The sequence below is a fragment of the Apteryx rowi genome, unplaced genomic scaffold (genome assembly GCF_003343035.1).
Source record: "Apteryx rowi isolate R43461 unplaced genomic scaffold, aptRow1 scaffold_83, whole genome shotgun sequence".
Classification (NCBI taxonomy): Eukaryota; Metazoa; Chordata; class Aves; order Apterygiformes; family Apterygidae; genus Apteryx; species Apteryx rowi.
In genome coordinates this window covers 1360395-1375307 of record NW_020451127.1, presented here as the reverse complement: position 1 = coordinate 1375307, position 14913 = coordinate 1360395, and the positions used below count along the sequence as shown (strand labels likewise).

Below are 14913 nucleotides of genomic sequence, written 5' to 3'. Positions count from 1 at the left end.
TGCTCCGCTTCACATGGGCTCCTTCACTGCGTTTAGGGAGCTGCCCAGATCTCCAGCCATGAGAAAGCGAAGCAAAGGACCGGGGTTTCTTGTCATGTGCCTTTCTGGCTAAAACTGTGGAAACAAACAAACAATCAAACAAACACAAATTCTGGAGGGGGGGGGGGGGGAGGGAAGGAGAAGGCGAAATCATCTGCAACCGGAGCGCTGGAAGACCTCTCGTCCTCCTACTTCCCCGAGAGATCTTGGATGCTGCAAGAAGCCTCTTGGATATGGGATCATATCTGGTTTATCACAGTCTGGGTTTGATCCTCTGCTGCTCCGTACTGAGTTCCGTCTATGCTCTGGTGAGTCGCTGAATCTTTTCCCTTCACATTCTTGAACAAGCTGTTCCGCTGTTTCCTTGATGAGTAATTTACTGTATCAAGGATTTAGCAGGCAGAGTGCTGGTTTTTCAGACCAATGGTTTATTTCTTTGGCAGATAGTGTGTGTAGTTGGTCTCGGAGTTGCTGCACCAGATGAAATTAAAATGTCTGTGCTTCCAGGAGAGTTTGAATTACTTTTAAAACCCTCCAAAGAGAAACGTGTGCAGTTTGACAGGGAGAGGAGGCAAAAGGAAAGCATTTGGGGAGCAATTTAAAAGACACCTATCAGTAAGCAAAGGGAAACTTTTTAGTCTTTTTATGGTCCACCCACCAGCATGACAAATTTAATTTTAATTTAATCTCTTTAATCTGCAAATCTGCATAATCTCAGCAAAATAGTGCCTTTCTTTCTGGGATTAACTCTGGAGAGAACCTTAGAGTGCAGACCTCAGTGCGTGGATGGCAGACAGTTTACACTCAAGAGAATGAAAGTAGTATTAACTCTTTGCCTCCTGGGGCTGTTTTCACCTGTTCCTGCACACACTGATAGAGATTTTTTTTATTTTTATTTTTTTACAGAGGGAGACAAGTGTTGTAAAAAGGGCTAAACTCTGTTAAAACAGTCTTGGTGGTGGTGATGGGAAGGGATTAAGCTCTACAGACCCTCTCCGCAGCCTTGAGTGATTTCTTGAGCCCTTCTGCAGAAGTGAAGGCAAATGTCATACAAAATCAGCCATCAGATTTTAATCCATGAGGCACATACCACTTTGATGTGCACTTCAGTTTCTTTTTCCATCCCTGGTATCAGTGGCATTGCTGCCCTTTCTCAGTACCTTCTGGCATAGCAAGTGGCATGGCCACCACCTGGGATGGTGTCTGCTGTCCACAGAGGATGGAGACACGTTTGGAAGGGAGCAGGCTAACCCCAATCTCAGCTCCAGCCAGGTCCTCCCTGATGCTCCAGGGACCATCAGGCTTGACTCATTCCCCCGTGTTTGATAGGAATTGTTCAGGACTATGTGCAGGTCTAGGGTGGGTATTTCCCCAACACCTCCAGCATCATGCTAGAGGGAAACATCTCCTTGATATACAAGAAGAAGCAGCCCCTTGGAAAGAGTCACTATTGCAGCCCATCCCTACCACTGTCCATCTCCAAGCATGGATAAACCTTTTAAAGCCCAAAGAAAATCAGGAGATGCTGGGGAGGCCAGCTGTAGAGTCTCTGAGGGTTCGGTGATGGTTGAGGTTTCTCCCCTGTTCTGGGGTTGGATTAGTATCTCTGACTGCAGTCGACTTTGGGGCCATATCATCATGCAGCTCACGGGGATATGTGTCACCTGCTAGCCCCCTTCTTCACAGACCTGCCGGTGCTGAAGTCGGCAGCAAAATTCCCGTTAGCTTCAACGTCTSTGTGGGTACCAGTGAAAATCAGGGATTTGGGACAGTCAGATCAGAGCTGGGCAAACTTCATGAGACAGGAGAGACAGGAGACCTCTGTGCTGCTCATCTCCAGTCTTATTCCGTGTTTGCTCCCCTGTCCCTGTACTATCCTGGTACATCTAGAAGGTGCAGAGGATCGGAGTCAGTGAGTCAAGTCTCAGCTGTCTTGCGTTTTCAGCATGTATTTTAGTTTTAACCCGTGTGCTTTGCCGAGCTAGAGAAAAAAGCAATACCCCCCCCCATCAAAACAGACAATTTCAGATCACAAAACTCTGTGATTTACTCGGCAGTGCTGACAGGCGACAGAGGCTCGTGGCCGGAGCGGCTGCTGCGAGCGCCCTGTGCTCCTGCTCAGGGTGAGCCTGGGTTCGACGTACATCGGGAATAGCTCTGCCAAAATCAAAGAGGGGCACGAACGCGGGCAAATTCGCCGGGAAGGGGAGGGCGAGGAACTCGCAATGCTGTTTGCTCTGTCACGTTTCCAACAAGTGTGATTCCCTACTGTGCCGGTTTAGGGTCCTGCCACCAGAGACCCCGTTTGGTTTATCTAGGCCCGGGCCAAAGTGCACGTTTCAGCCGCTTCCCTTGGTTTTCCAACCTGCTGCCATCGACAGCTAAAGGAGATGCCGGAAGGTTTGAAAAGTCACCCTTAAAATTCAGGGGCTGCAAAGATATTCGGTGTCCCTTCTGGCATCCACTTAGGCAGAAAATTTGTTCTTGATTTTTAAATTAACTTTAAAACACTCTACAGTATTGACTGCATGTTTCAGCACAGTGATTTCTTTGCCTGCTTCACTATAAGAAGGGTTGTATATATGCTTGATATTTGTCTAGCAGGTTTGAGTGGGTTTTATGGGCTATTGTCAACAGCAGTCACTAAATACGTCTTTCCTTGAGGCAATAAGCAAAAATCAGTGAGGATAACTGCAGAAGGATGGGGATGCGAGGAGTTATTTTAGAGACAGGCTCTGAGCTAAAAGCAGCACCTGATCTTTCACCCCCCCACCCCTGGCTCCAGCACAAAACCAGCCCTCTGTTACTGGGATTGGATCAGGCGGATTCCCGCAGACGGAGGCAGCCGACCGCTCGGATCTGCAGGGCACAATTCATCTGTCTGAGGCCGCAAGACTTGAGTCTCAAGAGCCCTGGCCCTAATTGCTGGGCTGTTAGCAGCTGGGTTGCTTTGCATCCGATGATAGCTGTGGAAGCGGAGATCAGTCAGCGCATGATGTGTCCTGATGCTGTCACTGCTGAAACACCCCATGCAGTTCTTTTATTTTATTTTTCTTTTCTTGTCAGTGGCTAAAGATGACAATAAAGGTACCACGCGCAGCGAGAGTGCTGAAGTGGGGGTGGGAAACGGTTTCTTTGATCCCTTGGTACATCATGGGGCAGCACGTTGCGAGATGAATCACTTTCCAAGCAGCGTGCAGACTGCACATCCCTGCTTTAACTGGAAAGCAACAGTGGGAAATCTAGCACACGGCAAAATGCCGTGGGAGTGGGTCCTCTCAGAGATGATTGATTGCATCCCTCTCACTTGCTTTTCGCACTGTGATCCATCCAAACCCTCATTTTTCGGGAGGCGCCTCTGTCCGTGAGGATGTTGTGCCCCCCCCATGAGCCTGTAGCCCCACCAAACCCCCATAGCAAGATCTGTGTCCGGGCCCTGGGCTTTCAAGTAGCAGCCGGGAGGGACCGAGTCTGTTCTCTTTGACATGGAGGAAAGTACTGGGTGAAGATCTGTTCGCCTCCGACTCCCCGGCAATCCAGAGAAGTCCTCCCCCCCCCAGTTTCCATGGGAATATTCCTGATTAACACCTGCCCGAGTGCAGAGGGAACTTCAGCCGGTTGACTGAGTGTTTTATTTCTGAAATCAGGCAGGGTGAGGGGGCAAATTTGGGTTATTTCTACTACTTGGTCCAAGGACCAAGGAGGCACGACTGACCTGAGCCAGAAAGCCCTGCAAATGCAGGCTTTAAAAAACGGTTTGTGCACAAGGAGCTTTAAAAATGGGAATCGACATCAGCAGAGTGCAGGAGAAGTTAAGATGCAGGCACTATATTTTTATCTGAAAGGCACTGCCAAACCTTCTTGCAGAAAGACCTCTCCAYGTCCCGTCTCCCAGCCCGAAAACCTGTGGCTTGTTCTATCACCGGTTCAGTTTTTAACCAGTTCCCTGCTCTGCCAGTCTACACTTGGCAGCTCCCAACCCAGTCGTCACTGGAGGAGATATTCTGCAGAATAAAATTTAAAAAAAAAGCCACCAGCCCGCTGAGATGCCGCGGCAGGGCTTTGGGTCGGAATAGCTCCGTTTTGAGACACGGGTAACAGCCTGAGCCGGCTGCAGACGGCTGAGCTCCACATGGACTATCCAGCCTGGGTAAGTGGGTCCATGTGTGGATATGAAATAGGTAGGAAAACAGACCCCACTTTGCTGTCCTGGAGCTGGTCTGAGTTAGCTTCTGCGTTTGATTTTGCATTTTAGCAGCGCTCAATGCCTTGCAGGAGGCGCCGCATCTTAGGGGAGCTGCGTTTTGACGAGCAGGACGGGCTTTACCCCTTCCTACTAGCTGCAGGCTGTGGTTCCCCAGCTGTGGCCCCACTCAAACTGCTTGGGCAACGCTGAAGTTTCCCTCTGGTTTTTACTGAGAAGCTGCAACGCTCCCCCAGCAATGCAAGGGGTGTTGATAATATCCTTTCTTGCAGGAGTAAACTGAAACAGGGGCAAGCTAAGCCGGGTAACCCACAGAAAGGGCTGAGCCCTGATTCCCAAGGGAGCTGTGTCCACACCAGAACTGGYGTTAATCTCCGGCAGGAGTTTGATCTCAGACAGGATAAATTAGGAAGCTCTCCCGGTTCACACCGGCATGATCCTCTGGCTGCCGACTGAGACCCCTGCACTTAGATGGGGCAAAGTATAGGACTAAAGGAGGTGCTGGTCAGTGTTTTGTTCTTTGATTTGCATTTTGTCGGTTCTCTGGCCAGAACCACATCTTAATGGATCTGGAAATGGGAAGAATTTAAAGCTGAATAATTTATAGCTRGAAGAGAAAGATAATCATATTCTGTCTCAGAACACGGCCAATAATAAAAAGAGTAATAACAATAAAATAATTCTGTACAGAGATCCTGCAAATCCTGACTAGCTGTCTAACTTCATTAAATAAAGGCAGGCTCTGAGTGCAGGAAAACAATGTCTGAAATGTTCCTTTCTCCGCACACGCTTGGGAGCGTGCCCATCCCTGCCCCGTGTATTTATGAAAGATACGATTTTTGTTATTGTACTTTGGGATTAGCAGATATCCCCGGACTACAAAATACTCAACCACAAAATATAAAGCAAATGAGCCTTCGTGTCAGACTAATGCATGGGCTGTGATTTCATCCCGTACAAGCCAAAAAAGGTTCAGCAGCCTGGTGGCGAATCTGACCTGAGCGCTCCGGGTTTGGTGCGAGTGAGTGCTCCCTACACTGGGAATGGGAACAGGGACGGATCGACTGTGTGAAAAGAGGGTCAAGGCTGGAGGAAATGAAATCTGAGGTGTGCTTTTCAGCTCCAGACAGTTGTTGTTTGGTTTTTGGACTCCTAGAAGTAGCCCCTAAATGATGTTTTGAAATCAGCAGGATTATCCGGCTGCGGCAGTGCACCTGCAGCCCCCCTCGAGGGGCATCCCCGGCCCAGACAGCTCAAACGGAGGCAGCTGCTGCCCCTGCCATCTCCCACGCCCTTGGGAATGTGCCGCTCACCCCCCCTTGATGAAATTCAGTTGCAGTCAGCCCCTGGTTTCTGGAGTTGTTTGGGGATAATTCTGGAGTTATTTGGGTAGAAGGCATAGGCATACACCCATCGTGCAATCCGGGAAGCTCCGGTTTCTTAGGAATCAGACTAAAAGCAGAAGGAATCATCTAACTTCATGCCCTGGTCAAAAGGAAAACTCACCATCCCTCCCACCAGCCCCTGAGCAGAGTATGGAAGGAGAAGTGATTTTCTGCTTGGAAAGAGGCTCTGAACTCATGATCAGGCACTGAAATATATAAGGTTGGTGAAATTCTGGCCCCTGCAGTCAGTAGCAGAGCTACCACTGACTTCTGACTTCAGCTAAACTCTCAAGGCGCTGAATTTTCCTTGTGCCTAACAAGCAGGAGGAAGGAATGGGAGAGCCRGACTCTGGCTCCCTCTGACTCTCACCCCTCCCGGGATCTGGTTCCCCTTCCAGAGGGCTCTGCATCGGCGTGCCATGGGCACAGCTCCCCGCTGCTGAGCGGCTCCATCCTCGATCCACGCTGCTGGGAGAGGGGAATGAAGTCCAGTGTGTGTTTACCTACTCACTAGACTGTGCAGTTCCCCCTTTCCCACGACTATCACAGGGCTCGTTCCAGCCTTTTGAACTCTGATCCCTCTGACCCCCCTCGCCCTCTGACATGGATAGGATCAGAAGGGCCAGCGGAAATCTCCCACCCTTTTGGGTGGGCTGTTTCTCTGCAAAAGAACAAGCATAGCCTGTCCGCTCACATCCTGCCACAGGTGAAATGCAGCTTCTTCAGATGCGGAGACTCTTGGATGATGCACCRGCAGGGCAGCGAGTGACACCAAGCATCTCACAGGGAGGTGGAGAAAGCACATGGAGAGCAGAAGGCAGCTTAGCTGGGATGCTCTCTGAGGTCTGCAAGTGAAGGTATTCGTGTCCTCTAGCCTGCTCTCAGGCCATCGTCACTAGAGTATTTGAGGTTGCAAGCAGGTTTTATCTCAGCGTTGAAGTCACTGTGCTGGAACCCAGCAGAATATCCTGCCCAGATCTGATCCTAAACTTTCTTGTCCTATGTCACAGCAAAAAACACCAAATCACTGCTTGATGCACCTGGCTTTACATTTACTCCTTTATTTCTAATAAGGCCAGGCTAACCCTTTGCAGCGATTAGAGGGGTCTGTGTTTTAGGGTTCTTCTCTCCTTTTTGAGGTCCAGCTTGGAATGACTGCCAGAAATCTGATTTTTGGAATGGAGAATTTAGGACTGATCTACAGATCGCACATTTTCATCAGGTCGTACTTTGATACTCCTGTAGCACAAATCCTTCTGACTGCACTTAGGTGATGGCTCAGTTGTTGAAATCTTCTGCAAGGCTGACCTGTCTTGCCCCTTATCCAGAAAAGCAGAATGCAGACCTTTCTGTCTTTTTTCCCTCTCACTCTCCCAGAGTACCTGGTCCAAGGCATTTCAGCAGCACAGGCAAAATTGAGCTTTACTATCCCTGGGACGAGGGCAAAATGTTTAAAATGCCACTACATTGTAGCTGAGGTAGGGGGACATCAAGGGGAGAAGGTTAGTTCTTCTCTCCTGCCCGTCTCCCTGTTACCTCTCTCCCCTGCTGGAACAGTCCTCTGTTTTGGGGCTGGACAGGACCCAGAAAACAGGCAGCAGGACTGTGGTTGCCTGCAGCTGTGGCACATTAGAAGTAAGTCAATATAATAGCTCAGAAAAGTGTGGTCCCGCTCACTCTCAACTCTCCCCCTTCCCACCACAGTCCTGACCATATGTGCTCCTCCAAGAGCTGATTCAACCCACTGATCTGGCAGGAGTCTATCCCAGCATGGAAAAGAGAAAATAAATGCAGGAGGCAGTCGTTGCTGGGTCTTTGAATTGCATCGTCACAGACAGTGGGGTCAGGAGGACCCTGCAGCTGCAGCAAACCCCAAGGAGCACATTCAGGCTCAGAGCCCAGTTGCCCAGGAGGCATCTGCCTTCTCTTGTCCACCTCATTCCTGTATCGAAGGACAGATGCTTCGTGGACCCCTGTTATCCATGCTGCTCTGAAGTCAGTGCTCAGCTTGGCTGCCTCACGCACACTCGTTCATTCGCTTTCCACCTCTCTCACCAGCTGCTCCTCAAACTCCCTTGTGAGGTGACCAGCCAGACCTGGGGACACCTCAGCTGGATGTGCAGAGATGCTGCAGGATTTGCACCTCTCAAATGGCACACATTCACCTGCTGCCCTTCCCAGGMCAAACCCACAGCCTGGGACCCCCACAACTACCCTGGGCCCTGTGTGTCCCAGCAGACCAAGTACTCATCTGCCCATAGCTCCCCACTCTCAGTGCAGGATGTTGGCTCTGCATCTCTCTGCATTTACCCTTCCCTGTTCATCAAGGTAACCATTCTTTTCCTCCTGAGTTACATTTTCTCTCAGCTCATAAATGCCTCAGGATGATCCCTACCCTGTTCCTTCCTTATTGTCCCCTCYACATCCTCCCTGACAGGCCCACGTACCTTATCAGGTCTGCAATGCACCCTGTTATACACCCTACTCCTAAGCAATAAATGCATGAATGGCAGTGCGAGCCATGGGTCCCGCAGGTGTCTTCAGCATGGACTCCACTGCTACCTCTGAATTTCCCCTCAGTCATCCAGACTATTTAATCATTAGCACGCTCATTGGCAGAGTTTTTGTCTGAGCAGATAAGCGGTACTTCAGATAATTCCCGGGTATGGTTCTGGATAGCACAGACTAGGGGGATSGGATACAGCCACCTTGCTTTCAGGGGAAAAGGGGTTTAGGCTCATAGACGTGAGATGTGCTGTGCCACTTGGCTTCAGGGCCAGAGAGCAGGACCTGGCCCTCTTATTTAGCTGTATAGAGGTAAGCAAGGTCTCCCAAGACTCAGAAGAGGTGTGGACAAGCTGAGGTGCAACACAGATGATACCTATTTACCTGCTTCAGGGACTGCAGCTTGTGGGGACAGTGAAGTGGTTAGGTCAAGTCGTTCCACCCATGTCGTGTTGAGGTAGGTGTGTGCCAGGCAGGACTCGGCAGCACAGCCATCCTGCCCGTGCCAACCTCTCCGGCCCTATCAAAGTGCAGAATAAACGAGCCTTCAAAGTCCAAAGGTGTTTGGTGTCTTTGAGGCTTTCCACTGTAATGACCTCAGATATCAGCCRTCTGTCAGATAAGGGCAGCTCTTCAAAAGGAGACTTGGCCCCCTTGAAAAAGATCGGCTCCTAAATCAGTGTCTGGGGCAAGGGCTGGAGGCAGGAGCTGCTGTCTCAGCACCCCAGGCAGGCTGGTTATCTCACTTTTCACATGGCTGCCCTGTTGCTAATCAGGGTTCTTCGATGTTATCTTTACTTTAGTCTCCTCCTCTCTCCAAACATTTCAGTGTGTGTATTTATTTGCTTGGTCTTGTCACACTGAGAGCAAGAAACAACCTTAATTGCACCTGTAAAGSCAGGTTTTAAAAGTCACCAGGATTCCTTAGAAAACCTTCTCTTGCCTTCACTGAACTTTGTATTGGAACCCRATTTTTTTTCTTTTTTTCTGTATGTTAGAACAGAAAAGTGAGTTGTATGTGAAATCCAGGTAATGTTTGCCAAGGGATAAGGGAAGAGCAACTTTGAAAGGAGGAACAGATGGTAGTGAAGTAGCATTTCTTGGGCATGTAGCAGAGGACAAATAACCTGAGAAMTGAGACYCARWGGGGAGTCTGGGGGACTTGCCACTSTTTCGGGCCACTGGTAAGTCATTTAGTCATCATCTCGTTGCCTTCACTTATTYACCCRGTGGCCTTGGGCACTCGAGGGAATCCAGCACACYGGGAAAGTTTAGGGCCCATCCTGCATGCCAGGCACAGGAGCTGTGTCAGCAGAAGCAGACAAGCTAGGGGACAYTTCTTAGGCAGTGGATGAGGAGGAAAAGGAGGGTTTCAGAAGGTGGAGGCACCTTGGCCCTGCTGCATCTAAAAAAGCAAGGACACTGGACCTGGGGGAATTGGTGGGACCTGATTTTGTTCACACGCTGCCCCACACTGTGCTGTTCCTCTGCTCCATGTCCCCTCCACGATGGCAGCTTCCTCTGTCATTCCTGCCAGTCTTTGACTTTTCTTTCACAGAGCAAGGGAGAAAACAGTGTTTGTCTGATCTAGCAGGCACACGGGGTTGTATTCAGACCACTCAYTATAGGTATATTGATTACAGAAAAAAGATGTTCAATGAAAAAAAAGTTCAATGAAACCAGTGGGCTGATTCCCGTGGATTTTGAGTGCTATTTCTATCTATCCCACTTTTATGTCCAAACCCCTGCTTTCCTTCAGTGTCACCTTCACTTTCTCCTCAACTGATACATCACAGACCACTTCTCCTTCCAGACTCTGAGCAACCAGAATTAAAGTAGCTTTGGGACACTGGCTATGGAGAGTGGTTGCAAGTAAATGACCTGTTTCTCCTGGCCACACTCAAAAAGTAAGACCAATAAAGTAAAGTTACTTAGCATATCTATTTCATGGTTAGCAATTTCACTAAGTTCAGTAAAAATATGAAGTGGGAAGGGAGATGATAATAGATGGGACTGCTAAGAGATGACCAACACAGAAAACTTCAAAAAAGAGGATTACTGGCTTATCAGGAACCATCAGCTTATGAGGCCTGTTTGCCTCTTAAAGCTGATTTCCCAAGGTTTTCTCAGAGCTTGTGTTTACTTCTAGTGCTCTCTAGGTTATATTGACTGAATTTCTTGCTCTAAAATAGCCTCTTCAGTTAAGAAAGGAAACCAGGAGTTGAGATTTAGCTCTCCCATTGAATATTTGCATGTTTTCCAGCATTTGTTGCTCTGCATGTGCAATAGGTGCACAGAGGACTTCTGAGGGGTGAAGATGGAGCCTGTGCATCTGGAAATGTGGGTTACTTATATTATTCTTTCCAGAGAAGGGTAAAAGAGAGAGAGAACTCTGTAGGCATGGAAGTGGAAAAGTTTTCCCAGTCTGAATAGCCATGGTAATAAAGCATATGCTTGTGGGTGGTCAGATGCACCATGTCTAATGCAGACGTGGCTTGTTTTAACTTGTGCTAAATTACCATGACTGTGGCAGACCTTGAAATGTTTACCCAGGCTAACCACTGGATGGGGGCAAAAGAGTACAGGGTTGATTTCCCTTGCCTGACTTTAGATACCAGCAATTTATATTCCTGCATCTCAAAGTTGCCCCATATCCTCCAGGGACCCGCTCAGCTGCRGAGCATCCCGCAACAGTTCCTCTGAGACAGCACCCCAAAGACACTAGGTGGGCCTGGAGGTCTCTCCTCATTCCCTCAGCTGGTGAAAGGCACAGAGTTGGTCCAAAACTGTTGTATATATATGTACGTACATGTGAACATGTGGGTACAGCTGCACTGCTCTGACTCACGCCACAGCGCTGTTAAACACTCTTGGAGCATCCCACCATCAGATTCCACTGCAGAGTACCAGCTTCATCTCCAATTCATTTCCCAACATGATTGGTGTTTCTTCGTCAGCCTTTCACCACCACAATGAAGCGCGTTTGTTGTTTTTTGTTTCATTCCTGGGATCAGATTTTTCTCTGTGATTTGCCTTAACCTCATCACAGAAACCACAAAGCTCAAGGGGCCAGAGCCTTCTTCTGGTGTAAATCAGTGTTGTTCCTGTGAACTGCAGATGGGCCAAGAGAATCTCATCTGATGTCAATCAGTGTCACTGTAGGGAAATAAGGAGACAACCAGGGGGTAAACCGGAGTAGCCCAGCTGGCACATTCTGGTACTGGCCTCCTGGCCTTGGGTTGCACAAGGAAGGGAAGGGAGAAGATTCGGCAAGTTTAGAGATCTGGGTCAAATGACAAGTCCCCAGTTTCCAGATGCTTCTCCAAACCATGTTCAGCCATGCTTCAGTAGCTTCTTTTGTGGCTGGCTGCCTTGTGCCATGAATGCCTTCTTGAAAGCATTTAAACATGAGCAATCCGGGGGGGAATATGAAGTGGCTGGGGAGTGTCGCTCTTGTTTCTGGCTATGGTGGTGGTGGGGAAGGAGGATAAGCTTGCTGGCAGGCAGGAGTTTTCAAACCACAGGACAGGGCTGAATTCAGCTGTGGATCTGGGTCCATTATAAGAGGATGTCAAATCATGATGTGGGCTGATGTTTGATCCTAAGAGATCTGAGCAAATTTAGCATCAGCGTTTAAAGTGTTCTCTGCAACAGATGATCATTTTTCCTTCTCTCCCACCCCAGTTTTTGGACTGATTTTGCCATAGCGTTCCTTGGTGACAGTGTGATCAACACATTGAACTTGAGGTGCCTTTTGCACATATTTGTAGGGTTGTAAATGGGAAATCAGGCCTTTCAAAGTCACCAAAAATGTGCATTCCTAATTCACACTGCCATCAGCGAGAGATGACTCAGGTTTCTGGAGAAGCAGGGGGAAGGGGAGAGAGCTGCAGCTGGTGAAAATGAAACCAGGTCACTTTTTTTCCGCCCTGSTAAGGATTTGGCCCAGGTTCTGGGCCAACAGGTCTGAACGCGAGGAGGATCTCCATAGGGGTCAATGCGGGCATGTGCTTGGCTTGGGGCTGGTCGACCTGACTCAGCGTTTCCTGGGACAATAAGGGCTCTAAGTATAGTCAGATAAGCAGAATGACTGTCAAGCCAAAATGCCTGTTGACTACCAACCCATAGACAGAGCTGGGTGGAGGAGAGGCCTGAGGTGGGATAGAAGCAGACAGTCCAGCCCTCACAGCCTGTCCAGGCGGATGCCTGTTTCATCCCATTTGCCAGTTTTCCTTTTTTTCCTGGTGACATGGATGTGAATGAGCTAGCCCTCTTGTAATTGAAATGCAGTCAAATCCACTATGTTAGAGCTGTCAGTGCTGTTGTTGGGAGCACGCATGGGTGAGAGCCCATAGAGAGTGCAGGGAGACCTAACGGACTTGGTCACGAAACTCCTTCTCCCCACCTGGTGCCTAACTCTCTTACGTTCGACTGACAATGCCAGCCTTTGTTATCAGCCCGGTTAGTCCAAATAAAACTAATTATATGTTGTGCTTGCTGCTATGGCAGTAGCCTTTGCTTCTCTTCTGGCCTTCCTCGCTCATCACCTTCCGCTTTGCCTCATGGTAGCACCACTGCTCTTTATCACACCACTGACCCTAAATCCCCAGCTGCTGAAGTGGACATCTAAAATGAAATGGGGGGAAGAATACTCCACTGAAGTGTCTCTTAGGGTTCAGAGTTAACACCCTGTAGAGAGGGGACCAGGCAAGGATCTGCAGTTCACTCCCCCAGAGGCATCATGATGGGACACTTGCTTCAGATTTTTTTGCTGGTTGTTTTCGGAGGTCTTCCTTGCAGTCTGGAGAGTAAAGGGGATGGGTAAACTGGCACCAGTTAGCCATCAAACTAGGTTAGTGCTACTGCTAAATCACAGCCTTTTTGGCCGGGCTAAGGTAAGGGGAGGATCCCCTGTTGGAAAGTAGGCTCTGGGGGCTCCAGGAAGGCAGTCCCATCTTTCTTGTGAAGACTGTTGCAGTGTGAAGCAGAATGGATTGGGTGAGCAGATGGCGGGGTGGGGGGCAATGGGGAAGAGGGGGAATTTCGACTCCTCAATGTCCCGGCATTTGTGTCTCCTCTGCCAGCCTTGATGCTACRAGGTGGGGGAAAGGGAGCATGACAGCTGCTGGAACAGCACCCTATATRCCTCCTGTAAATCACTCTGGCCCCAGCTGGAATAAAATGGTGTCTGAGAAGGAAAAACAGATACCCCTGGCGTGCTAGGCTACAAAGAGGGCATTTCTAGTGCTCACAGGCCATGAGTTGACAGAAGATAAGAGCATTTGGGGGGAAGGTCCAGGGCCTTAGCTCAAGGCCTGGTGTTGGTATTTGAACCCTGGAGCAGGACTGAGGTGTGTGCAAGTGTGCAGGAGGAGGACACATCCCGTCCCAAGGGTGGCCATGCCCTTGATGGGGCAGGAGGCTCTTACCAAATTGGCCAAGGAAGAGGGGGAGGGGAGGACCAGGGCTCTGAGCAGACTCCATGGGGCCCTTTCTTCCCCTCTTCTTCCATCCCATCACAGACCCTGACACATGAGACAGACGACACTTTGGCACTGCCTAAAGAAACTCCTAGTTGATGAGGCTTTGCCTTCACTAGTAAGTAAAAATTATCAGGCCATGGGCTGAAGTGCTGTCCTGTAGTTGTCCATAATGTTATATGTGCTCCCTGGCACATTTTTAGCCCTTGCCAACTTGCATGACCCCAGCCAGTGCTTAGACACAATTCAGGGGTACTGTGCACCGCAGGAGGTAGTGTGGATGAGGCCACACTGCTTTGGGAAGTAGCTATATGGATGCAGGCAGAGTCAAGGGGACAGGGAACAGGCCTCAGAGGATTTATTTTCTTGCACAGGCTTAGCGCATGCATGTGGTCCCATGGGCGGGGATCAACTGGAGTCCTGTGCTGCAGCAGGTCCCCCTCCCTGGGTGCCCAATTCGATCCCTGCTACAGAAGCATCCAGGATGTCAACACTGCTGAGATGGGGCTGCATCGGGACTCCAGCCCCCAGGTGCCGCGTGGTGCCCCTGGAGCATGGGGATGTCTCCGTCCCCGCAGGATGACGGGCAGACGCCCCATTGCAACGTGTTCCAGGGCACATTTGGCCCCAAGGCCTCTTGCAGTGGTGGCAGCCTGTGCTTTTGGCTGCAGGGACCAGCTCCCCTCCCTGCCCTGCAGCTCCAGCCGGGGAATGCAGCACGCCCGCAGCCACCGCAGCTTCTCGCAGCRCGTCAGGCCCAGCCCTGCTCTTCCCCGGTGTGCCTTTCCCCGCTCCCGGCCGCAGCGCCGAGGCCCTGGCTGCCCTCAGCGCCAGGTGAACAGCATGTCAAGTCCTCCAGTGTCTCCCCTCCGCTGCGTGTTTACCCCCGCGTCCCCTCCCGGGCCCAGCGAAGGGGGAGACGGGGGTGGGGGGATGCCTGAGCTGACTGGCTGGAGCAGGGAAGACGTCATGCCCCAGAGCTGGCTGCACCGCACTGAGGGTTTAATGTGCCGTAATCACAGAGCTGGCCTTGTTGTAACTGCACCCCGTCGGAGCGCAGCTCCCAGCCTCCGCTGGCAGCTCCCTTGCTCTCTTCCCGCGGTTGCTGCGGGGTGGTTTTCTTGGAACGGATCCCCCCGAGCAAAGGGAGAGGGGTTTGCTGGGATGGTGCAGGAGGAAGGGAGAGAGCAGGCAGCGGGTTGATGTCTCACCTCGGCCACAGCTGGTGCTGGCCCTATCGGGTCCTGAATCAGGACATTAATCAACGTCATGGGGCTTGGGACAGGGTCAGATACCTGTG

General features: G+C 50.3%; 1 protein-coding gene across 1 annotated transcript in view; it reads left to right on the top strand.

The window, feature by feature from the left end:
* Positions 1 to 270: 270 nt before the first annotated feature.
* Positions 271 to 14913, top strand: part of PTH1R (parathyroid hormone 1 receptor) — a 130947-nt gene continuing 116304 nt past the window's right edge. The window contains exon 1 of the mRNA XM_026089796.1: positions 271 to 347. Within this exon, the coding sequence (XP_025945581.1) occupies positions 273 to 347 (75 nt within the window). The 5' untranslated portion in view covers positions 271 to 272. The remainder of the gene's footprint in view (positions 348 to 14913) is intronic.